We start from the raw sequence: 25,661 nt of genomic DNA on the forward strand, positions 1-25,661 counted from the left end.
AATTACTTAGGATTGTTTTTCACACTTAACGACCGTTGCAGCAACCCCTGCTCACGTGATTTCCATTCGGATGCTTGACATCTGACTCGCTTTTATGACGGTTGCCACGTCCTGGGGTCATGTGATCCCCTTGTAAAACTTAAATTTCCTGGGAAGTTATAAAACGGAACGGTTCTCATCCCATTGCCCATTCCCAAAGTCAGTGAGGAAGCCAGATTCACTTAACAGCCGTGTTCCTAACTTAACAACTGCAGCGATTCACTTAACAACCGGGGCAGGAAAGGTCATAAAATGAGCAAAACTCACTTAAGAAGAAATATTGGGCTCAATTGCCTGCACTTACACACACACACACAAAGACAGAGAGAGAGAGAGAGAGAGATATGGATCAGTAAAAGAGGGCTGTGAAAATATTTACATCCTGGACATAAACTGTTTTGACTCCTACCCTCAAAACGACGCTACAGAGCACTGCACACCAGAACAACTAGACACAAGAACCGTTTTTCCCCGAAGGCCATCACTCTGCTAAACAAATAATTCCTTCAACACTGTCAAACTATTCACTAAGTCTGCATTACTTAGCAGATCTTCTCATCGTTCCCATCACCCATCTCCTTCCACTTATGACTGTATGACTGTAACTTGCTGCTGTATCCTTATGATTTATAGTTTCCTAGTATGATCCGATTGTATATTTGTACCCTATGACTAGCATTAAGTGTAGTACCTTATGACTCTTGACGAACGTATCTTTTATGTACGCTGAGAGCGTGTGCACCAAGACAAATTCCTTGTGTGTCCAATCACACTTGGCCAATCAAGAATTCTATTCTATAAAGAAACGATCTCTTTGAAAGCTACAGTATTCTTAGTTTTATGATAATGGGGAAAAAGGTGTTAATTCCAGTATATTTTCTCTTTTAAGCAGGGGTGCCCTGGAAGCGTATGTCCAATCTGTACGAAGCAGAGAAGGTAAAGAATTTGCCCCGGTCTATCCCGTAATGGTGCAGCTGCTGCAGAAAGCACTGGTTTCTCTTCAGTAAATGGTTTTTCTGCAAAACGCTGGAAGCCCTGAGCAACCTGTAAGGTAGACTTCAGAGTTCCTACAAGTAGCAGCTCTCTGAAACTGGTTCAACAATCCACAGCCTGTTTTGACTTTTGTCCTCAAATGCATTCTGCGTCTCTCAGCTTTTTTCCAAATGGTATTTTTATATTTTACTGTTTTAATTGAAAATCAAACATTTCTATTCGAAAAGGCTCTATTTCTGCGTTGGTAAAACAAAGCTAATCTTAAATCGGCAAGAAAAAAAATACGCTTGGATTTAATGTTTTCTTTTCAGCAACTGTTCGAGTTTAAAAATATCACACACACACACATATATATATATATACATACACAGACGTGTGTGTATATATTATATACATACATACACACACACGTGTGTGTGTGTATATAATCTACACACACATGCATATACATATTTTATGTTGACTTATGAAATATTTCAGATTACGTCAGTGTAATGTTGTATGTACAATGTTCTAATTGGAAATGTAATTAAAATATTTCTACCAGTCCTTGTTTTCAAGCAGTCCTTCAATTAGGCAAACCAGTAATATCAATTCACAAGACTTGTATTGTGATACTTCATATATTTTATATAGAGAAAATATACAAGAATAATTTTTTACAATTTATTTTGAAATAATACAAGAATACAGTGTGCAAAATCATAGGAGCAACATGTAAGAGACGTACATATCAGGTGCTGAAATTTCTTGTGATTTCTTGACAGAAACACCCTATTTAGTAATATTAAAAGCTATGTTGTAAATGTTCACAGCAAAAGTAGCCATTAATCGAATATATATCTGCTCTATTTTTTTAGATAGATTGGGAGAGGGGAGTAAAGTGCAAATATTGCACCGAAAATAAGTGCAAGGTTTGTCCCCACCATAAATGATGTCTTATGGCAAAATAAAATCTTTTTAAAATACGCAGCATAGGAAAAAAAATTAACATTAAATGAAAGTATGATGAAAGCACCATTCCTCTTGAACAATGCAATCTGCTTGCGGGTTTAATCTTTTCCAACGCAGCTCAGGCTTCTCACCAAGCCTCATATTTTACGAGGGAAGGTGTATCACACCCAAAATATAAATTATAAAGGTGACCCCCTTCCCGTATAGACAACAATTTGCTACATATAGTGTACATTATACTATTCGCTTTGCCACGTATTCTGATATTTTTGTTGGCACCGGGCAAACTAGAAGTTCATTATAATTATAGGTCAGAAAATTCCAGCTTGCAAAATTGGTAGTTTAATTACATAGTTTGTGCAATACGTATTAATCAGCGATAAGAATTGTTCTATAAACAGATGTTACATTTCTTTTCAACTTCCCCTTTTTTGTGCATTTTTTTTCCTTAGAAAATAAAACTTTTTATACAAAGCTCCTCGCTTCTTCCTACTATTCCTTAGCACCACAGGATATCCATGTTCAAGCCTATTACACCTGATAGACATATAATGTAGTTTGGAAGGGGGGGAAAAATATATATAAGGCAATTTGGTTTTTTGTTTGTTTGTTTTTAAATGTCGATACTTTTAGCTTGCTTAATGCTCTACCGTAATAAGCAAAACTTCATTCCTAGTGACTCCAATGACGCCAGTGTATTATAGTCACACCGCCAACAACAAATCATGAAACCTTGATCGTGTCGTCCCCAATCACCGTGGATTTATTAGAAGGCCATCTTGATGCTACTGAGAGCCCTGAGAAGGAAGACAAATGAAAAACACCCGTTAAAAGACCAGGGAAATTTGTTTGTGGAAATATGAATTAAGTACTTGTTCTGGGTTCAACTTTCTTAAAGCCAAAATAATAATAATTAATAGTAATCATGATGATGATGATGATGATGAAGTGGATGTAAAGAACACGCTGCGGGGTTTGGCTCTAGGAAATCGCAGGTCGTCCTTGACTTACGACCGCGATGGCGCCCAACATTTCTGTCGCCGAGCAAAACAGCTGTTAAGTGGATTTGGCCCCGTTTTACGACCTCTCTTGCCACAGTTGTTAAGTGAATCGCTGCAGGGCGATTAAAGTTAGTTCAATGAACCTGGATTCTCCGTTGACTTTGCTTATTGGAAAAGTCACAAAAGGGGGAGGGGGGGTGTCACGTGACCAAACCCACCCCCACCCCACCCCCGGGATGCTGCGACCGTCATAAATGTGAGTCAGTTGCCAAGTGTCCAATTTTGATGATGTGTCCACGGGGAAGCTTGCAGTGGTCATACGTGTGAAAAACGGTCATAAGTCACTTTTTTTTTCCAGTACCATTGTAACTTTGAATGATCACTAAACGAACAAGGACTACATGTATTTTAAACCATATGCCTGATTCGTGCCAATTGAAGTGTTAGGTTTTACCTCTATTCGTTAAACATACAAATGCATAAAAACTAGTTATCTTCTAGTTTATTCATATGCTTTGAGAGATTGGAATCTGGTCAGGGTAGCGGCACCCTATCGTATTTTTAAAAAACATGCTTATTAAATTTTTTTTAAAAACCCAATAAAACACAAAATAAAAAACTTGCACTCCTGTGGACTGGATGCCTGCAGTATTTCAGACTATGAGGACTCTTCTCTATAAGTGAGCCAAAACTTTCAGTCAGGGGTGGAGGTAAGAGGTGAAATTTCAACTACAGGTGATCCTCAATTTACATCAGTTCACTTAGGGACTGTTCGAAGTCACAACAGCACTAGAAGAAAGCGACTTATGACCATTTTTCACACTTACGACCACTGCAGCACCCCCCCCCCGTGATCGCTTGATTTACATTCAGACACTTGACGACTCACAATTACAATGGCTGCAGTGTCCCTGGGTGTGTATGTGTGTGTGTGTGTCACATGATCCCTTTTGCGACCTTCTGACAAGCAAAGTCGATGGGGAAGGCCAGATTCACTGAACCCCCGATTGAACAAACTGCAGGGATTCACTTCACCAACGTGGCAGGAAAAGTCGTAATACGGGACAAAACTCTCTTCGCAAATTTCTCACTTAGCCACACTTACAACCCCTCACTTAGTTGAGGGCCACCTGTATTTATAAGCATCTCCGTGGATTTGGGTAGAATTAAAGCAACAGCTAAGAGTGGACTGGCCAATTATGTTTACTTTTCTTTTCTTTTTTTTTAGCATCAGAGAAAACAAAACTTTTCTTCTCAATGTCACCTTTAGAGAAATATAGGCTGTTGGCCTCAATATTTAAGTGTGGCGGCAACTTAAATCCGCAGGGCTTCTGATTTTACCTTTTTGATATATTTAAGTGTGCGTGGGGGGGGGGGACGTGAACTGGACTCTCATCATGCTGAACTAGTGTCTTGCCAGACGTCTGAACTAGCTTAGCCTCTGACCAAATGCTGGTTTGTGAACTTTCTCGCCGCCTTCTAGAAACGACTATAAAAATTAAGTGCAGCAAGGATTAGAATAGATGCTGGAGTGGTCCCATTATCTCCTTCTTTATACATTATCTGTTTATCCTGGAATAACCCTAACAGGGTTACTTTTTCTCTGGGACCATAAAGCCAATTTAAGGCAAACTGGATCCCCTTGAACAGATTCTCTTTCTAGATCTGGACATTTCATAGGAAATTCTGCTGGATTTTATTAACAGTTTCTTCTAAAACAGTGGCCCCCATCCTTTTGGGCACTAGGGCCCGGTTCCGTGGAGAGAGGTTTTTCTGAAGACCGGAGGGGGCGTGGATTCACGTGGTTCCTGCATCCCACGGATGGGGGGACAGGTTGCTGGCATGCCGTGGCTCAGTGCCGGTCCACGGACCGGGGGACACTGGGGACCCCTGTTCTACAATACTCTTTTAAGGACCAAGAGATCTAGGAAATGGTGGAAGAGTGGAGGGACCACATACTGAATTTGTTCGTTTCCGTTTCCAGCAATCGGGATTCAAACGTTTTTGTTCTTCAGCCAAGGCCTTGGCTTCTAACGTGTACATCCGCCTTTCCTCGTTTTTCATTTTCTTCCACCTGTCACCGAGTATCACACTTATGGCTCTGCAGAAGAAACAGATGGGGAGAAGAAGGGTCAAGTCAGGCCAGCAGGAGAATGTTAAATTTCCCTATTTCCTTGTGTGTGTGTGTGTGTGTGTGTGTGTGTGTGGGTAGGTGGGTGATGTGTGTGTGGCGGCAAGGAAAACAGATCCAGGAAAGACTTCAGCACTTATTTCTATCCTTGGCACTTTTAAAAAAACTACTCCACAATACCCTTAGCGTAAGCAGTAGTTGCAAAACTCTTAATTTTAAGACCGACATTTTCAGTGGTTATTTCTAGGATTATTTTTTTTAAAAGCCTTAACAAAACTGAAGAGATGTTTTTTTGGGAACATTGTACACCTGTCAGCACCTGTCATTGCTGAGTTGGAATATACAGGTAGTCCTCAACTTACAACAGTTCGTTCAAAGTTACAACAGTACTGAAAAAAGTGACCTATGACCATTTTTCACACTTACGACCATTGCAGCCTCCCTGTGGTCATGTGATCAAAATTCAGACCCTCGGGTAACTGACTCATATTTATGACGGTTGCAGTATCCTGGGGTGCAACTTTCTGACAAGCAAAGTCCAATGGGATAGCCCAGGGGTCTGCAAACTTGGCTCTTTTAAGACTTGTGGACTTCAACTCCCAGAGTCCCTCAGCCAGCAAAGTCCACAAGTCTTAAAAGAGCCACGTTTGCAGACCCCTGGGGTAGCCAGATTCACTTAACAACCGAGTTACTGACTGACCCCATTTTCTTTTGCCACGGTTAAGTGAATCATTGCGGCCTTTACATTATTAACACGGTCACTCAATGAATCTGCCTTCCCCCCCCATTCACTTTGCTTGTCAGAAGGTCGCAAAAGAGGGTCACCTGATCCCCAGGACACTGCAACCGCCACAAGTATGAGTCAGTTCCCAAGCCTCTGAATTTTGATCACATGACCCTGGGGCTGCTGCAAAGGTTATAAGTGCGAAAAACACAATCGTAAGTCCCTTTTTTCACTTCAAATGGTCACTAAACAAACCGTTGTAAGTCAAGGACTACCTGTACTATTTATCAGGTTTTTTTATTTAATAGAGTTAATCTAGAATCTACCCCTGGCTTCTATCGTAACTCCCCCCCCTAAAATGTTCTGAGCCATTAAACGATAAATTCCAAGCTAAGCATGCAAGCTGGTGTCAATGGAAGCAAATGGTTTCATTATGCTCACTAGGTTTTCTTTTTCCTGCTCATCACATTGCAAACTGAAAGTACGTATTCTGCAGCCTCAAATATGGCTTTTCATTGAAAACCCAAAGATAACGAATATTCGATTTCATCAAGAGCAAGCCAGGGGTGAGCATACATCGTATAAAAATCAAGACTTCGGGGGTTCTTTACCTGTTATCTTTTCCTGGGTACATCTGAGTATATTCTACTCGGTATTTTTTGGCAAAAAGCATGAAGGCATTCATTGGTCTTTTGCATTTGTTGGGAGAAGTGGCACTAACAGTACTTGCAGTCCCTGAGTGGTGGTTTTTGCCGGATTTGCTGTACATGGAGGAAGTCTGTGTGGATTGGGCAGGCCCACAGTCGGATCTTTCAAAGTCTTGGCTCCCGGAGCCCCCGCAGGATAGAGAAGCCCGCCGCTGACGAGCCATACTGCTTAACACGTAGACCGCGGAGGAGTCCATGGGTGTAAAATCGTAACTGAAAAAGAAAAGAGTCGCTTTAGAAACCAATTCTGGACTTGCCCTCAAATAGCACCTAACAGTGTATCAATAGATGAGAATATTGGTAGCTCAGGGTTGAACTGTGGGGCTCCTTGGGGCTCTCTGGGCTTGGTGGTTCCCTTGCAGACGTTTCATGACCCAACTAGGTAACATCATCAGTGCTGGATGTCAGCAGGGTTCGCAGAGTGCAGAAAGAGGAGGAGGAGGAGGGAGAGGACTGTAGGGGTCCTTGGTGTTCTCTCGGCTTGGTGATTTTTTTGCATACATTTCATGACCCAACTAGGCAATATCATCAGTGCTGGATGGGAGTGGGGTTTGGTCTCTAGTAGCTTGCCCTGTCAGTGGTGGGAGTGTTCCTAGCAGACTGATTGTATATAAACTGACAGTCCACTCCCTTATAACTCTGATGATGTTACTCAGCTGCGTATTTTTTTTTTATTTGCATTTATATCCCGCCCTTCTCCGAAGACTCAGGGCAGCTTACACTATGTCAAGCAATAGTCTTCATCCATTTGTATATTATATACAAAGTCAACTTATTGCCCCCAACAATCTGGGTCCTCATTTTACCTACCTTATAAAGGATGGAAGGCTGAGTCAACCTTGGGCCTGGTGGGACTACAACCTGCAGTAATTGCAGGCAGCTGTGTTTAATAACAGACTGTCTTAGCAGTCTGAGCCACCAGAGGCCCTGTTTTGAAACGTCTGGAAGAAAACCACCAAGCTCAGAGAGTATCAAGGACCCCATACGTAACAATATCGATTTGCGACTCAGGCTAGTCGTTTTAAAGTGAAAGATTAGCCCATTTTTGTTACCATAGAATCTAGCATCATAAAAAAAAATGCAAATGACTTTAATGTCGGATTAAACAAGCTTAAAATTAATCCTATTCTACTTTCCGAACTATAGCCAAAGAACTAAATAACATTTGCAGGAATTACTTTAAACGTGGACTTCCAACCTAAGAGAATCTGTTTACACAGCCTAGAATTGATAGCCTTCCACCCTCTAGTGGAAGATATGTAAAGCTAGAGTTTTCAATTAAATAAATTACGTGTTCAGAAATAGTATTAAAAATATTATTACTTTTAAATATCAGCTTTAAAAAGAGCATATGCCTTAACTGAAATAGCTTAATTTTAGGGATGTGAGACTTATAATCCCATTTGTTTGCTCTTACATTTAAAAACACCTCCCGTGTGCCAAAATTTCATATATTTGAAAGAAAAGCCAGAATTATATAGCCTCTGCTTCAAGAATTACCTTTTGAATGTATCAAAAACACCAGAATCGTCAAAGTTTATGGCCTCAGGATGTCCACGAGGTAGGCAGGTATCACCAAGGTGCATTTCGCAGCATGGAATTCCATGCTGAACCACAGTCAAGCTTGGATAAAAAGAAGACCAACCTGAACAAAAATAAAAAATGGAAGAAACAATTAGATAAGACGCAATCCAGATCCAGAAAGGTTTCAAACGAGACGGGCTTAGCCAAAAATGAAGCAAGCAGCTGTGAAATACTCAAACGTCCTTTTTCAGGAGTCAACTGGACTTGCTTGTTTTTTCTTTTTTTTGAAGACGTTTCGCTTCTCATCCCAGAAGCTTCTTCGGCTCTGACTGAATGGTGAGGGAATGGAAGGATATATATATATTCCCTACTGTCCTGTCAGAGCCGAAGGAGCTTCTGGGATGAGAAGCGAAACGTCTTCAAAAGGAAAAAACAAGGAAGTCCAGTTGCCTCCTGAAAAAGCACCTTTGGGACCTTATTTATTTATATATATCCCATCTTTATTATTTTTACAAATACTGTAACTCAAGGCGGCCAACGTGTCCAATACAACCTTCCTCTTTCTATTTTCCCCACAACAACAACCCTGTGAGGTGGGGGTTGGGCCCAAGATTGGTTTTCACGGCTAAGGAGGGACTTGAACTCACAGACTCCAAATTCTATTCGGGTAGCTTGACCGCTAGAAATGGCAAATGTATTCTGAGAAACTGTAAAGCTGAAGAAAGAAACCCAGTAATGACTGTGTCGTGATTTGGTCTGGGGTCAAATGGCCCAGAAGAAAACTCCGACTGAGTTTCCAAATTGAGTAATTCGGTCCCACAATGAGTGTTTGTAGAATCGTTCCTGCTTTTATTTCCTGATTGTGAATACAGATAATTCTCGCGTTAACATCCATTCATTCAGTGACCATTTGAAGTTACAGCGGCACTGAAAAAAAAGTGACTTATGACCGGCTTTCACAACTTATGACCGTTGCGGTATCCTCATGGTCACAGGATCAAAACTCAGCTGCTTGGCAACTGGCATGTACACATGCCGGTTGCACTGTCCCCAGGGTCACGTGATCCCCTTTGGTAACCTTCCCAGCCGGCTTCTGATGAGTGAAGTCAATGGGGGGAAACCAGATTCGTTTAATGACCGAAGGATTCACTTAACAACAGCGGTGGTTCGTTTAACAGTCGTGGCAAGGAAGGTCATAAAATGTACTCGCTTTAACAACTGACTTGCTTAGCAATGGAGATTTTGGTCTCGGTTGTCGTAAGTCGAAGACTACCTAGCTCAAAAGGTTGAGAAGCAATACCATGCATACGTTATTCACAAGTTGCGCCATCTTTACTGGGATGCCTTTTTTTTTTAATAATAGAAGTTAAGATTTTAGATGTTTTCGGGATGTTTTAGAATTTTTTTTTTAATTTGCATTTATATCCCGCCCTTCTCCGAAGACTCAGGGCGGCTTACACTGTGTTAAGCAATAGTCTTCATCCTATTTGTATATCTATATACAAAGTCAACTTATTGCCCCCCCAACAATCTGGGTCCTCATTTTACCTACCTTATAAAGGATGGAAGGCTGAGTCAACCTTGGGCCTGGTGGGACTGGAACCTGCAGTAATTGCAGGCAGATGCTGTTAATAACAGACTGCATTAGCAGCCTGAGCCACAGAGGCCCTGTGAATTTGTGTCAAAGGAGTGTAAATCCTGCTTCTGAGTTATTGAGGATACTATACAAGCAGTGCTTGACTTACAACAGTTCATTTAGTAACCGCTCGAAGGTACAGCAGCATGAAAAAAGTGACTTACGACCGTGTTTCACACTTATGACCGTTACAGCATTCCCCCCGTGATCATGCGATCAAAATTCAGACCCTTTGGCAACTGACTCATATTTATGACGGTCACAGTGTCCCAGGGTCAGAGTTTGCAACTTTCTGACAAGCAAAGTCAATGGAAAAGCCAGATTCACTTAACAGCCGGGTTACTAACCCTAAGAGCTGCAGCGATTCACTTAACAACCAGGGCAAGAAAAGTCGTCAGATGGGGGCACAACAAATGTTTCATCTTAGCAACAGAAATTTTGGGCTTAGCAGTGGTGCTAAATCAAGGACTCCCCGTCATTTTATTTTTTTTTAATCGTGGGTGACAAAAAGAACATTTTTTTTTTCTTCTTTACCTTTATTTTTAACATAGAAGGGGTGATCTAGTCTGCACTCAGCAGTGAGTAGATCCTGGGCTGCTGTGCCGGGATCAAAAGTCAATTTAAGTACTGACTCGCCGAAGGAAACGCTCTCTTCCTGCGATATCAGTTTCAATCCGTCAGCGCCGTAGCCCTGCAGGAACACAACCGTTATCAGGGAGACCGATCAATCCAGCCCCCGTCAAGGTCTCCTTCTTTCTCCAGGATTAAAGGTCTCCTCGGATCATTATGGTTTTAATGGGATCACTACATCCACCACAAGGGGCAGGAGTTCCTACAAACCTTGCTGGCTACACATGAATCAGCAGTTTCGGAAAACAGGAATTTGGGGGTGGGTGGGGGGGGTTTAAAGTACAGACACGTGATTTACTGCCCATCTGCTGGTCCTGGAGAAATTGCAACACTCCAGGGTGAGTAAGCAAGCAGTCCTCTTCCTATCATCTCACAATGCTATTCTTGGATGTTGTCATTTCTCTGTTATGGGAACTACTTCATGGCATTTAGTGGATTTGCATAAATGCTTTTCCCTTTGCATAAATGCTTCCCGGTTGCAGGAATTGGGTCTGGCTAGTCTAGAGAAAAGAAGGACTCGGGGTGACAGGATAGCAGCAGTCCAGTATTTCAGGGGCTGCCACAAAGAAGACGGGGGTCAACTTATTTTGCAAAGCATCAGAAGGCAAGGCAAGAAACAACGGATGGAAACTAATCGAGGAAAGAAGCAACCTGGAATTAAGGAGAAACTTCCTAACAGTGAGGACAATGAACCAGTGGAAGGACTTGCCTTCAGAAGTTGTGGGTGCTCAGTCACTGGAGGATTTTTTTAAAGAAGAGACTGGACAGTCACTTGTCTGAAAGTGTCTGAAAAGCTTGAGCAGGGGGGGCTGGGCTAGAAGACCACCAAAGCCCCTTCCTGCTCTATTCTGATTCATTTTCCTCTCCTTTCAATGGCAGTAAGAGAAATACTCAGAGCTTACTTTATAGGCACCCACTGACTCATCAGCTTCGTTTCTGCAGCCGGCCGATCCAGCAAAATCTTCAACGTCGATCCATTCTTGATTGCGTCCTTTGTGAAAGCATAAACGTGTTCCTATTTTTTTGTTGTTGTTGTTGTTGTTGTTTAGGGGAGGGAAAAAAACGGAAAGAATTCAATGCAACCGTAAAAGATGAACATGAATATTAAACCCAGTCGTGTAATCGGGAGTGTTTTTTTACCTTTAAGGAAACAGTGCCAAACAGTTGGAGGCCAAGAGTGGCACCATCCCAGATCATCATCGTCTGACAATGATGACATACAGAAAATGCCAGACTCTGATTCACTGTTTGTCTGTTGGAAAAAAAACAAAAAACCACGGTTTGCATGTATAGATTTCTGTGTCTGTTCACACAAAACAGTGGGTTCATGTGACTCTCTGAAACAGAAAACTTTCTGGAGTTATTTTTTTTACTTAACAATTCCCAAGCCTTTCCTGCGCATTCCTAAATTTTGTATCTTCTAATTATGTTTTAAAGAAGGGATCTCCAACCTTGGCAACTTCAAGACTTGTAGATTTCAACTCCTAGAATTCCTCAGCCAGCAAAGCTGAAGTCCACAAGTCTTAAAGTTGCCAAGATTTGCTAGCAAGCTTTGCTGGCTGAGGAATTGTGGGAGTTGAAGTCCACAAATCTTAAAGTTGCCAAGGTTGGAGATCCCTTCTTTAAAACCCTTGCGCATTCCTTCCATAAGCATGTACGAATATCAATGCATATCCTTTGTTTTCTTTTTCCTTGTTTTGTTGTTCTGTTACTTTACTTCTGTTTTGTTGAAACGTCCTTTTTATTTCTTCGTTGTGAGCCACCCAGAGTAGCTCCACGGAGAGAAGGGTGGCGAATAAATTTAGTAATGATGATGTCAGTTGCTTTTTGCTCTTTAAAATCTAATCCTTTGAGGCTATATTTCACTCCAGTGAACAAGCAGTTGGAAGTGGAATATAAATCCAATAAGTAAAAATATATCTTTGTGACTGCTTGTCATGATAAACTTCAGGCAGCTGTCCTAAAAGCCCACAATTAATCTGACATGACAAAGGAAGGAACCCTTCCAATGACGGGTCATGCTTTCCAGTTAAGTCTCAGTATGTTTTGTTTGGCCTAGGATCAAATGACAAGCTGTGTGTTGATGGAAGGTCTGGAAATGAATGAGACTTATCTTCCTTCCATCCGTTTTGCTGTTTTGTCCCCTGCAACATCTCTGCTTTTCGTCTAGGGAGATTCTCAGTCATCCAGGTCATGGTTGTCCCAAAGGTGCTTGTTCCAAAGGCAGCTGGACTTTTGGCTTTTCCTTGAAGACATTCCGCTTCTGATCCAAGAAGCTTCTTCAGTTCTGACTGAAGCAAAACGTCTTCAGGGAAAAACTAAAGTCCAGCTGCCTTTGGAAAAAGCACCTTTGAGAATCTCTGCTTTTCTTTCACTATATAATCCAAGCTTCAAAGAGGAGTTTTGCCAAGTTGTCACGTTTCTAATTTGTCTGAATTGTCCATTGCAACACAAGATCTGTTCCTCTAGCTGCTAAATAAATAGACTTATAAAGGAGTAACATATAAAGTCATGCTACGTAAGAGGTTTTTTCTTTTTTTTTAAATGTTTCTGATGTTTGGCAACTTCAACATAACAGAATTTACCCTTTCGTGTTTGATGGGCATTTCCTCAACATGATGCTTGGGGAAAATTGCCTCATTCGGAGAAGATTCTGGTGGTGGGCGTGCATAGGAATGTAAACTTTTGCTTGTAGCTAGTAAGTGAACCGGAGATGACCTAAGAAAAAATTGTAAAAGAATGTGTGAACGGATGTGATCAAAGAAAGGAAGAAAATACACAAAGAATACTAGGTTAGCAATTCTGTTACAACATGAACGTTCCTTTAGTTATTCCTTGAATGCAAGAGTAGAGTAGAAATAGTGGAATGGGATGGGATGGGATGGGATGGGATGGGATGGGATGGGATGGGATGGGATGGGATGGGATGGGATGGGATGGGATGGGATGGGATGGGATAGGATAGGATAGGACAGGACAGGACAGGACAGGAAATGGAATGGAATGGAATAGAATAGAATAGAATAGAATTTTTTATTGGCCAAGTGTGATTGGACACACAAGGAATTTGTCATCGGTGTATAAGCTCTGAGTGTACATACAAGCAACAAGTGATAAATCATCTTCAATCAATACTAGTACAATTTCCAATATCCATCCCCCCCCCGCCCACCCAATTTCAGGCTTATTTTGAGCAATAGAAAATTTCTATAAAGCGTTACTTTTATCAATAAAGACACACTCAAATTGTAGATCGTTACTGCTCTTTCTTCCCCATTCAGTTACAAAAAGATAAAGCCGGAAAAGAGCCTTGTAGAGCAAACAGTTAATTATTTAATTAATTCATGAAAATTACTTCTATTCTAACTAAGCATTCCATTATGGGATACTTGGAAGTCTCCGAGCTTGGTTGTTCGCTGTGCAGGCATTTCATTAACCCAACATCTCCAGCAGCAGTGAATGAAGGCGAATGAATGTATGTGTCCCAGGATAATGTTGCAGGGTCCAATCTGGGTCGGTCACCGGGACCAGTAGTTTTGTCTTCTAGACTCATGCTAGAGCCCACCTTCAGGGAGCTTCTCTCGACCAGAGTAAGGTACTAATACTCAAGATCAAGGGACGTACTAATACCACTCTGTAAAGCCTTAGTAAGAGCTCACCTAGAGTACTCCATCCAGTTTTGGTCACCACACTATAAAAAAAGAGGTTGAGACTCTAGAAAGAGTGCAGAGAAGAGCAACCAAGATGATTAGGGGACTGGAGGCTAAAACATACGAAGAACAGATGCAGGAACTGGGTATGGCTAGTCTAGTGAAGAGAAGGACCAGAGGAGACAGGATAGCAGTCTTCCAATATTTGAGGAGCTGCCCCAGAGAGAAGGAAGGGGGTCAAGCTATTTTCCAAAGCACCCGAAGGCCAGACAAGGAATAATGGATGGAAACTGATCAAGGAGAAATTCAACCTGGAAATAAGGAGAAATTTTCTGACAGTGAGAACAATCAACCCATGGAACAGAAGTTGTGGGAGCTTCGTCACTGGAGACTTTCAAGAAGAGACTGAACTGCCATCTATCAGAAATGGTGTAGAGTCTCCTGCTTGAGCGGGACTAGATCAGGGCTGAAATTCAGCCGGTTCTATCCAGTTAGGCAAACCAGTAGCGGTGGCTGCGGGGGGATTCGTTCACCCACATGGACATTACGACGTCCCTTTTTTGCAACCATTTTCAGCCTCTGCGCATGCGCAGAAGGCTTCGCGTGCAATTTGCGAACCGGTAGGGAAGGTAAGTGAATTTCACCCCTGGACTAGATGACCTACAAGGTCCCTTCCAACTCCGTTAATGTTAAGAGTGTGTCTACTAGAGTGAAGTTTCCTGAAGATGGGCTCCAGCACAAGTCCAAAAGCTCATAAGACTAAATCTCTGGTCCCAGCGACCGACCCAGATTGGATCCTGTAGCAATGGTGCCGAAGACGTAACCTTCCTGGCCTGGTGGTGAAGCATCTTCCAAGAAAACAACCAAGCTCAAAAAACACTAAGGACTCCATAGTTCAACTCCGAGCTGAAGATATATTCTTCTCCTGGAACATCCCATTATCTCAAGACCAAGTATTCTAATCAACATTGCTATTTACAGAAGGGAATTAGTGCTTCTAAGCTCCAAGAAAATAATTAACAGATCCATCTCAGCATGGAAGTGTTTTTAGTTGAGCCAAGAACAGAAGGACTGATTTGGTCCCTCTGTGTGTGTGTGTTGTTGTTTTGTACCAGTTTGATTAAGGTTTCTGGAGGGATTTCAAAGCACGGATAAAGTACTTATTTATGTGGCTGTGGGTGGATCTTTGGGATTTAATTTTCTCTCGAATCAGCACGGCAATCTGAAGTTTTCATATTCTGATCCCATTTTAAGATGTAGATCAAGTTATAATGTAATAACTTGTTGCACAATTTCCTTCTTTTAAATGCTTTCGTGGCTGATTCAGTTGTTTCGTTGCACTTAATAACGAATTTCAGCAGTTCAGTAGGAATGGTTTTAAAAATGGAAGCTATTGATCCACTGGTCAGGCTACTAGCACCTACATTCTAGTGCCCTTCGAGTGACAACCGAAAAAGGGAAATTACTAACATCTACTGACTTGACTTACTTTCTTACCCGTCACACACTAATGCAGAGAAAAAGAAAAGTCCTATACTTTCGTTCAGGGTAGAGTTAACAGCTCTGCAAGTTAGGATGTGGGGAAAATAGCCCTATCTTTTGTGCTTACACTGGAAACAGGGCAGCTCCAGAATTATGTACAGGTAGTCCTCAACTTACAACCCCAACTGAGCCCAACGTTTCTGTTGCTAAGCCAGATAAAGCGAATTTTGCCCCATGTTACGACCTTTCTGGTCCGAGTTGTTAAGTGAATCACTGCGGTTGTTAAGTCCGTCACACGGTTGTTAAGTGAATCCGGCTTTCCCCAATGACATTGCTTGTCAGAAGGTCGCAAAAAAAGGGGATCACGTGATCCTGGAACACTGCAACCGTCATAAAGATGAGTCAGTTGCCACGCGTCTGAATTCTGATCACGTGACCCTGGGGAAGCTGCAATGGTTATAAGTACGACCAATGGTCGTAAGTTCCTATTCTCAGTGCCGTTTTAACTTCGAACGGTCATCAAATGAACTCTTGTAAGTCAAGGACTACCTCTACTGTTTCTAAGTTTTTTTTTCTTTGAATAGAGGTTATCTAAGTATGAAAAATGGTCATACGTCACTATTTTCAGTGCCATTGTATCTTCAAACGGTCACTAAATGAACTGTAGTAGGTGAAGGACTACCTGTATCTACGTAACAATGGTGATGGATGACGATCACCTTCACATACATAGATACATACATAGATACATACATATATATATATCTGTTACATAAGTAGTGACCAAAATTGTGGAAACCTTTTGGGAAAAGTGTATTTTCTAAAACTAGCTAATAACACCACTTTTTTTTGGAGTAGTATCATAAAATTATATATCAATAGAAAGATAATTGAATCAAGAATGCAATGCAATAACTTTTATGAAGGATTTGCTATTAGAATGGCAGTTACAGTATAAAGAAATAAAGTGAAACACGTAGAAAAAATGAGATATACAAAAATTATCCCCAGTTAATAGTTAATAGTTGGGTAACTTTTAGCATGAATTACGGCCTTACAACGTCTTTCTGTGGAGTGAACCAAGTCTTTGAGTTCCGCAGCTGTTCTAATGTGAAACCAAGATTGAAGGACGGCTTCTATTAACTGGGTTTTGTTGCTGGGTCGCTTCTGACTAACCAGTTTCTTTAGTCGGCTCCATAGATTTTCAATTGGGTGAAAGTCTGGGCTATTCCCAGGGCATTCCAGCAGTGGAATAGGATTATCTTGAAACTCCCTCCCCCCCAAAAAAAATGGTGTTATTAGCCATCAAACCTCAAAAATACACTTTTCCCAAAAGATTTTTACAATTTCGGCCACTACTGTATACTTTCTCTCTCTCCACCTTGTTAATGCAAAACAGGAACTTTAAAGCAAGTCTGTAATTTGTAGAGAAAATAACAATAATAATATCCCATACGTGTTATAAAACGAGCACTGCATGAGAGGGCTTTGTGGGCTAGTGGCTATGTTTGCCAGCTCCGTCAACCAATTCACGCCATTCTCGCACGGATAAGCGCTCTCTGGACTGCTTCCTGAGGTGTGTTGGTTCCAAGAAGGCCTTGCGTATTCCTGATGTGAGACATGAGCACTTAGCTGGAAGAGGGCGGGTGGGGTAGAATCGCTGTGAACCGCCTGCAATTCAGGAAGATCATCTGCCAATGGAAAGGTAATGGATCAAATTCATTCCTACGGATAGCAAGAGCATTTAGGCTTACATACCTGATAGTTAGAACAATTAATCAGTGGAACTACTTGCCTCCAGAGGTTGTGAGTGCTCCAACACTGGAGGTTTTCAAGAAGAGACTGCACAATCATTGGTCTCAACAGGTATAGGGTATTGTTTAAACAGTGGGTTGGACTAGAAGACCTCCAAGATCCTTTCCAATTCTGTTATACCACTTCACAGTGCTTTACAGCCCTCTCTAAGCAGTTTACAGAGTCAACACATTGCCCCACAACAACCTGGGTCCTCATTTTACCGACCTCAAAAGGACAGAAGGCTGAGTCAACTCTGAGCCCCATCAGGATCAAACTTCTGGCTGTGGGCAGAGTTTGTCTGCAATTCTGCACTTTAACCACTGTGCCACTTAATCAAACTAGCCCAACACAAGAATAAGATCTTTGATCCCGGAATAAAATATTTTCTAGGGATAGATCTTTTGAACTACTATGCTGACATGTTACCCAATTTCAGAAAAAAGATTATGGTATCTTGTCAAGAAACCCAAACTTTGTTTCTTCTTATATAATGCCAGTATAAAAAAGGGATATAAATTCAAAACTATCTGAAATAGTTTTCCAAAACTATTCCAAAATAGAAGAATCCAGAGCAACATACTTGGAGGAAAGAAAAATCTGGAAGAAAGAAGGATCTTACAAACACTTCAGAAAAAATATAACAACCGGGGTTAAATATTTCTTATTCAGTTAGCAGAAGTATGTAGCAAAAATACCATAGTTCATTGTGATCTTGAGCATTAAAAGAACTTTTAAATTTAGTTTAATCTCTTCATGAAAACTATTCAAAAGTCTCAAGTAAACAGCTCCTCATTTGAATTTGCAATACTAAACAATGAAGAACTAGAAACAAAATGTGCATACTACCTCAATTTCACAAAACAGTTAATCTCTCTTCAGAGAAGTGGTCTCCCTGAGTCAAAGTGGGACTTTGATATGAAAGTTGCTTTAAGAATTTTAAATTCATTGAGTGTTTTGGTTTGTTAATCTCTGGAGTTTTGATAATTCAGTTTGAACAATCTAATTAGAATTTTTATTGTGTGATATTATCACATCATGTCCTCCAGCACTTTAAAAAAGCAGATGAAAAAACAGAAAATACAGAAGATATGGAAAATAGCCATAAAATGTGACAATAGCCAGGATCTAAAGTGCATATTTTAACTGCCTGAAGTATTTTAGTTGTGAATAATGAGTTTGGAATGAAAGGTTACAGAGACCTATAATTTAGCTGGTCTGGGCAATATAGCAGCAAACCGATGCGACAGAGTTTGTTTTAACATTAAACATTTAAACACTAAAGTAGTCACATTACCAGAATATAAGAACTTTGTCCGCTTTAGGAATGTTGGGATGAAATGATGCTTGATTTTCAATTAGCCATTGCCACATATTGAGTAAAAAAAGTTATCATACCACATTTGGATGAGATCACGAATTAAAAATAAACTACAGAAAGTAATTCGTCAAGCATGGTTAATTCAGTTAGATGCAGCCTTTATTCTGAGTGTGCCTGTTGTTTTCTTAAAGAGGACTATGAAATTAGATCTCTGAAACGAAAATATTTGTGTAGTCTTCCCTTAAGACAATTTGAAGAGACTTTGAAGAATTCCAAATGGAAATTTGGCACTGAATCCCATAGTGAAAAAAAGTATCCCTTAGAAACAAGGATCTCCAAACTTGGCAATGTTAAGACTTTGGGACGTCAATTCTCAGAATTCCTCAGCCAGCCATGGTGGGAGTTGAAATTCACAATTCTTAATTCTTAACTTTTTTAAAAACTTTTAATTTATGAAATTCAATTTCAAAAACTATGAAGTTATGGATCTCAATCCCTTGGAGCTTAATGAACCCTGTCATCCAGATTCCTTGACAGGACTGCAAAACTGGTTTGATGCCATTCGTTTCCGGGAGGTGATTCTGTTTGTTTTTATAATCCCTGGTTCTTTTCCACCAAGCTTCAGCCAGGACAATTATCCTGATTATAAACAATACACTCTAGCTATCATCTTAAACTCAATGTACTTGAGTTAAAAGTATATTTAAACTACCATGACGCACTGCCTGGACGAGGAATAAAAAATGGGAGGCCTGCAGGGTAAACAAGGACTCCAGGCCATGAGCAGCCCAGTGAAGACGGGATGGGGTCTGTCACGCTCCGTATTTCCCAAACTGTTGTCAGCCTCTCTGCTGCATTTTCTACCTGCTCTTTCTCACATATTTATCCTTCCCATTGCCTTTCTCTCCTTCCATATGATTTCAGTTCTTCTACATTCTCTGTTTTCTCTGTATTACTGTGTGATTTGGAGGCATTCGGACAGAAAGGCTGTGCAGAGAGGGGTGAGGACAGCAGAAAAGAATATTTGTAGTTCACTTCAGTTATGGTGTTTGCAGCATCCCCATGACCATGGGATCAAAATTCAGATGCTTGGCAACTGGTTCATATTTATGACCGTTGCTGTGTCCCACGGTTATGTGATCCCCTTTTGCGACCTTCTGACAAGCAAAGTCGATGGGGAAAACCAGATTCACTTAACAACCGGGTTACTAATTTATCAAATGCAGCAATTTGATAAGAATCAATAGGAAGAAGGGTCGTAAAAGGGGGCAAAACTACAAATGTGTCACTTAAAAACAGAAATTTTAGGGTCAACTGTGGTTGTAAGTTGAGGACTAACCTGTATTGATTTTTTAAAGAAACTGTCTTTTAAAATGCAAGAATCTTGAACGGATACTTACCGAGTTCCATATGTTCGTCAGAAGACGCATATCCAGGAGAAGACGGAATATTCTCATTACACTTCAGTAAGTCCAGTGCCTCGTTCATTCCTGAAGTTCTCTTGTCCATCACCAACAAGACTTTCTGCACCGTACTAGGCATCTGGTTTGTCTTTATTTCCCAAACCATTGTAGGGTGCTTCAAATTATCTGACTGAAACAAGAATTATTCACAGAGTTAGCTAAAGTATTCTGCAACATTTCACCCTGAAGTATTTGCCATTTTAAGAACTCTTAAAGGGGGGGAGGGGGGGAAGCAAGGCTAAGCGTAAAGGGAAATCTTGGATGAAAAAAATTTTTGGGAAAGGCCACAGCTGGCAATTTAAACATAAACACACAGCAATGTTTTGTGGTAAGTGACTTTTAAGTCTATTTTTTTTTTCTAGAAAAGTTATGGGCAACCAGTGACAGCAAAAAATAAAAACTGATTCGTGCAGTGTTTTAATTGGGAGTTGATAGTCTCAGGCAAGACAAAGGGGCAGAGGTCAACCGCGAGGCACCTTACTTGTGGGGTGCCGCAGGGGTCGATTCTCTCGCCCCTCCTGTTCAACATCTATGTGAAGCCGTTGGGTGAGATCATCAGTGGCTTTGGGGTGAGATATCAGCTGTACGCTGACGACACTCAGCTGTACTTTTCCACCCCGGGCCACCCCAACGAAGCTGTCGAAGTGCTGTCCCGGTGTTTGGAAGCCGTACGGGTCTGGATGGGGAGGAACAGGCTCAAGCTCAATCCCTCCAAGACGGAGTGGCTGTGGATGCTGGCACCCCGATACAGTCAGCTGCAGCCGCAGCTGACTGTCGGGGGCGAGTTATTGGCCCCAAGGGAAAGGGTGCGCAACTTGGGTGTTCTCCTGGATGCACGGCTGTCGTTTGAAGATCATTTGACGGCCGTCTCCAGGAGAGCCTTTCACCAGGTTTGCCTGGTTCGCCAGTTGCGCCCCTTCCTCAATCGGGATGCCTTATGCACAGTCACTCATGCTCTCGTTACCTCTCGCCTGGATTATTGCAATGCTCTCTACATGGGGCTCCCCTTGAGATGCACTCGGAGGCTTCAGTTGGTCCAGAACGCAGCTGCGCGGGTGATAGAGGGAGTTCCACGTAACACCGATGTAACACCGATCCTGCGCAGACTGCACTGGCTATCTGTTGCCTTTCGGGTGCATTTCAAGGTTTTGGTTACCACCTTCAAAGCGCTCCATGGCTTGGGGCCTGGGTACTTACAGGACCGCCTGCTGTTACCCCATGCCTCCCACCGACCCGTACGCTCACACAGAGAGGGACTTCTCAGGGTGCCGTCCGCCAAACAATGTCAGCTAGCGGCCCCCAGGGGAAGATCCTTCTCTGTGGGGGCTCCTACTCTCTGGAACGAGCTTCCCCCTGGCTTACGTCAAATACCTGACCTTCGGACCTTTCGCCGCGAATTGAAAACACATCTGTTCATTCGCACGGGGCTGGCTTAAGGCTTTTCTTTTAAATTGTTTAGATTTTTAAATTTTAAATTCTATCTAAGTTTTAAATTGGGGTTTTTAGATTTTTAAATATTTTAATTTCTCGGCCATCTGTATAATAAGTTTCTTAATTCATTTTTAATTGTATATGGTTTATGTTTTATCTTGGCTCTACACCACCCTGAGTCCTTCGGAAGAAGGGCGGTCTAGAAATCTAATAAATAATAATCATCATCATCATCATCATCATCAAGTAATGGTTAATTATTCTAGCCATAAGATTGTTATAAAGTCCTGACCATCAAACAGCAAAAATAAAAAAATCTGATCCACAATCAGGGAAGTGACCTTCCAGAACACAGATGCTTGTCTTCTCCTAATAAGGTACTTAATTTATTATAGAACACCGTGCATTAGTTCAAGCATGTGTAAAAATGACAGGAAAGAGCCTTAAAGCGTTTTCATTGCACTACCTCTAGAAAGTATGCCAGCTCAAACATTCTTAATTTAATTATTTTTTCTACACTTCGTATTTTGCTTTTTTTAACAGTTCAGTTTAACCATTTATTTTAGTTTGGAAATCCTAAAATAATCAATGCACTCCGTAATAAAGACAATAACCAGAAACATCACGGCTAGGAAGATGTGACAATATCAAATAAACACAATATTTTCACAGAGATGACACTTAGCTAAACCTGCTATATAAAATGCTCAGTTTCCCACTGTTTGGAAGCCAAATGTGTGAATGTTACATAAGCAAAGTCCCAGGTGATTTTATGCAGCTGCAAAGTGCTACGGTGAACATTTAATTCAAGTAAAAATGACCAGATTCTTTAATAATATCACATAAGACACGTAAAACAAAATACTCCAATATCCTAAGCTGTCATGAACTGTTTATCTGCCTTAGAAATGGCCTATCAACTTATCAGAGTCTGCCATATGCCCCAAGTTCCAAGCTCCTTAAATACTTAGCAAAGCACACTAGAAAAGCAACTTACATGCTGCTGTATCTAGAAACAAATTATTTGTCATCACATGGGCCTATCCCCAAATTTATTCAACAGAACAAACAAATCTGAATAGAACATCTCATCCAAGGGAGGCACCAATCTGATGATCCAAAGTGAAAGCACAGAGTACTAGCTCCAGATTAGGTATGCTTCTGTTCCAAATGAAAAATGAACTATTTGTACTAATGTTGATGGTTTTATACTTGGCACATCTATTTACAAATAAACAAGCAGCTTTTCTAAAGTTTGCCCTACAAAGATTTAATTGTGCATTTAAAAAAAATACATAAAGAGATTCACAACTTCAAATTCGGTCTCCATAACTACATTTTGACTACATTCTGCTCTTTTGATTTTGTTTTTCTGGTAACTAAGTGCCATTCTTGTGGCTAAATGGCCACTGGTATTCCTTGAACTAATTATGCTATCTTGCCAGTCTAGTGCATTTTAACTTTGTATTCTTGTAAGATCTTTGTTTTTGTGTCTGGCTTTTTGGCTTTTGGGAAAGGGAGAATGATTTATCAACATGTGATTGCATCCCAACATAATTCGCATGGTAAGCCATTCTTCTCTGAGTCATTCTCAATTTCTAATGATTGTTTTTGTTTAGATTTTTATCTTTTTTCCCCCCATATACAATTCAAGGCAGCAAACATACCAAACACTCCTTCCTCTTCCTCTTTTACCCATAACAACAACCCTATGAAGTGAATTGGGCAGAGGATGGCTGGCCCAAAGTAACCCAGCCAGTTTTTCATGCTGAAGGCAGGACTAGAACTCGGAGTCTCCTGGTTTGTAGGCCGACACCTTAACCAGTATTGTACACCAGACTGGCTCTTCATAGACTTTACAGAAATATCCACACACAGTAACTTTCTAGAGAGCAATATGGAAGTAGTTTTCGTTTTTTAAAAAAAATATTTCTCTAGTCCAGTGGCCTCCAACTTTTTGGGCACCAGGGACTGGTTCCATAGAGAAAGGTTTTTCCGTGGACTAGAGGGGACGTGGCTTTTAATGCTGCTAGCATCCCATGGATGGGACTCCGCTTGTTTGCGCAGTCTGGTTGCTGACATGCCACTGACAGGTGCCAGGGGACCGGGAACCCATGTTCTAGCCCAGGCTCTGGAGTGGGGTGACATTATGCTTGTTCTTGACATTTCCTTCCCTGAAAGAAAGTTTTACTTGTTTTAGTATACAGTGTGTCGCCTAGACTCCCTTGAATTATCAAGGCAATTGATAAAATGGGAGGTCCCCGAGTGTGCTCTGAATATGGTTTCTTGTACACATTTCATTACCCAACTAGGTAATATCATCAGTGTTACAAGGAAGTGAGGTTTGATGTTATTTTTATATACTAGTAGCTCGACCTATCAATGTTGGGGGTAGCGGTATTGGTGGTTCCTCGATTAGGCTGTTGTTTACTGTTGGCTTGTTCACCTGTGCTGGTAATTCCTTGATTGGCGTCGTTTACTTCTAGATTGTTGGTCTAAGCTTTAATCTTGGTGTTAACTTTAGCCCAATGGGCCGTTGATTGCTAGTGAGGAGATAATAAATCAAAGACTGTAAAGGAATAATCTTAAAACAGCAATTCCTCAAGATTCAGAGTCGGAAGGGACCTTGGAGGTCTTTTAGTCCAACACCCCACTCAAGCAGAAAGCCTATATCATTTCAGACAAATAGTTGTCCAATCTCTTCTGATAGAGAGATAATCCATCCCCAGTGATGGTGCACCCACAGCTTCTGGAGGCAACTCTTTCCGCTGATTGATTGTTCTGTCAGGAATACGTCAATGAAGACTCAATCATCCAGGCAGTATATTTAACCGTCAGGAAAGTTCTCCTTAGTTCCAGGTTGCTTCTCTTCTTGATTAGTTTCCATCCATTGCTTCCTGTCCTCCCTTCAGGTGCTTTGGAAAATAGGTTGACCTTCTCTTCTTTGTGGCAGACCCTTGGTGACATAATGTATGTCTTTAAAAGCAAAACGTAATCCATCCCGGTTACTTGCTACAGATTCAGAAATAAGGGAGGTAAAATAAATACCCCAGAGAGAGAGAGAGAAAAAGGGGGGGCAGGCCCCGTCGCCCCATTGTTGAAAAACAGCTGTTAGGCTCCCACCGCTGCAAACCAGAACACTTCCGCATTCAGAGCTCAGAGGGGGCGGGGCGAGAAAAAGACCCCGCCCCGCACGCAGACGCGCACCCGAGCTCGCGCACCGCTTTTGGCGTCGCGCGCGCTCCACGGAGGGAGAACCGTTTGAGGGGAGGTCACGCGCCGCGGGCGGAGGAGCCTGGCGGCGCTGATTGGTCCCCTTCTGAGCCGAGAGGGCGGAGACGCTGTCACAGCCGCTCTCGCTCCCCCCCGCCCCCTTCTTTCCAGTCACGTGCCCCATGCCTGGCAGAGGCCCTTGTTTATAAACTTTTTCCTCCCGGGGAGGGGAAAGGCGCATGCGCCGAAAGGCCCCATTCATTCAGAAGTGCGTAACAACAGCGGAGAGAAGGCGGTGGGGGAGGGGCGCTCGTCCCCGAGCTCGGAGGGGCCCCTTCCCTGAGCAGGCCCCCCTCCCTCGGCCAAAAGGCTCCTGAGGGGCCCAAAGGGACCGAGAAATTGGGGGGGGAGAAGAAGGAACCCCGAGGTAAATACGCCTCATAACTGTGAGCCGTGAGGTAAATTGTCATTGTGTTGGGCTCAATTTTTGTGAAGAGCAACCCCTCAAATTCCCCAAGGCGCGCCAGGAATCCCGGAGCCTTTTCATTCCCCCTTTCATTTTCTAAACAAGCTGAAGAATGACACGGAGTCCCCCTTCCTTCCTCGGCAGCGTCTACCCCCTCAGCGGCAGCCCGCCAAAAAAATCCAGAAGCCACCCGTTTCCCAGTTACCCCCAACTTCCACCCGTCTCAAAAAACACTTCAAAACTTCTGAGCTACTTACCAACCCCGTCGCCATTACAGGACTCCCTACTGCTTTTTTTTTTTTTTATCTCCCTTTCCTTCCCCCTCCTCCCTCCCCGTTCGTTCTCGCTCGAAATCACCGCCCCTTTTCCATCGGGCTCGGGTTCTGAGTGGCTGGCGGCGACGCCAATCGCGGGAGGGTTCTTTCCGCTCATTGGATGACGGCGTTGCCCGTCAGGGCCCAGCTGAAGGGAAAAACAAGACTTGTTTTGATGCCTTCCGCGC

The 25,661-nt window shown here is 42.0% G+C and overlaps 3 protein-coding genes across 3 annotated transcripts in view; 1 reads left to right on the forward strand and 2 right to left on the reverse strand.

Moving 5' to 3' along the window:
- The window catches only part of COG5 (component of oligomeric golgi complex 5), a 169,253-nt gene extending 166,792 nt beyond the window's left edge, over positions 1 to 2,461 (forward strand). The window contains exon 22 of the mRNA XM_058190345.1: positions 932 to 2,461. Coding sequence (XP_058046328.1) covers positions 932 to 1,046 — 115 coding nt within the window. The 3' untranslated portion in view covers positions 1,047 to 2,461. The remainder of the gene's footprint in view (positions 1 to 931) is intronic.
- The window catches only part of PRKAR2B (protein kinase cAMP-dependent type II regulatory subunit beta), a 150,977-nt gene that overhangs the window by 38,055 nt on the left and 87,261 nt on the right, over positions 1 to 25,661 (reverse strand). The gene's annotated exons all lie outside the window — the stretch shown is intronic.
- Positions 1,685 to 25,546, reverse strand: HBP1 (HMG-box transcription factor 1). The gene is made up of 11 exons (XM_058190335.1): positions 25,417 to 25,546; positions 19,987 to 20,179; positions 16,928 to 17,162; positions 12,925 to 13,057; positions 11,480 to 11,591; positions 11,242 to 11,354; positions 10,244 to 10,400; positions 8,050 to 8,194; positions 6,454 to 6,762; positions 4,947 to 5,088; positions 1,685 to 2,783 (listed from the first exon to the last, which is right to left on the reverse strand). The coding sequence occupies exons 1-11, from the start codon at positions 25,429 to 25,431 to the stop codon at positions 2,772 to 2,774; spliced, it is 1,566 nt and encodes a 521-aa protein (XP_058046318.1). The 5' UTR covers positions 25,432 to 25,546; the 3' UTR covers positions 1,685 to 2,771.

The sequence above is a fragment of the Ahaetulla prasina genome, chromosome 7 (genome assembly GCF_028640845.1).
Source record: "Ahaetulla prasina isolate Xishuangbanna chromosome 7, ASM2864084v1, whole genome shotgun sequence".
Classification (NCBI taxonomy): Eukaryota; Metazoa; Chordata; class Lepidosauria; order Squamata; family Colubridae; genus Ahaetulla; species Ahaetulla prasina.

Coding starts and splice junctions, on each gene's coding strand:
- HBP1 (XM_058190335.1), bottom strand. Junction 6,763..8,049: donor GTTTTTGATACATTCAAAAG/GTAATTCTTGAA, acceptor TTTCTTTTTCAG/TTACGATTTTACACCCATGG. Junction 5,089..6,453: donor TACCCAGGAAAAGATAACAG/GTAAAGAACCCC, acceptor TTTCTTCTGCAG/AGCCATAAGTGTGATACTCG.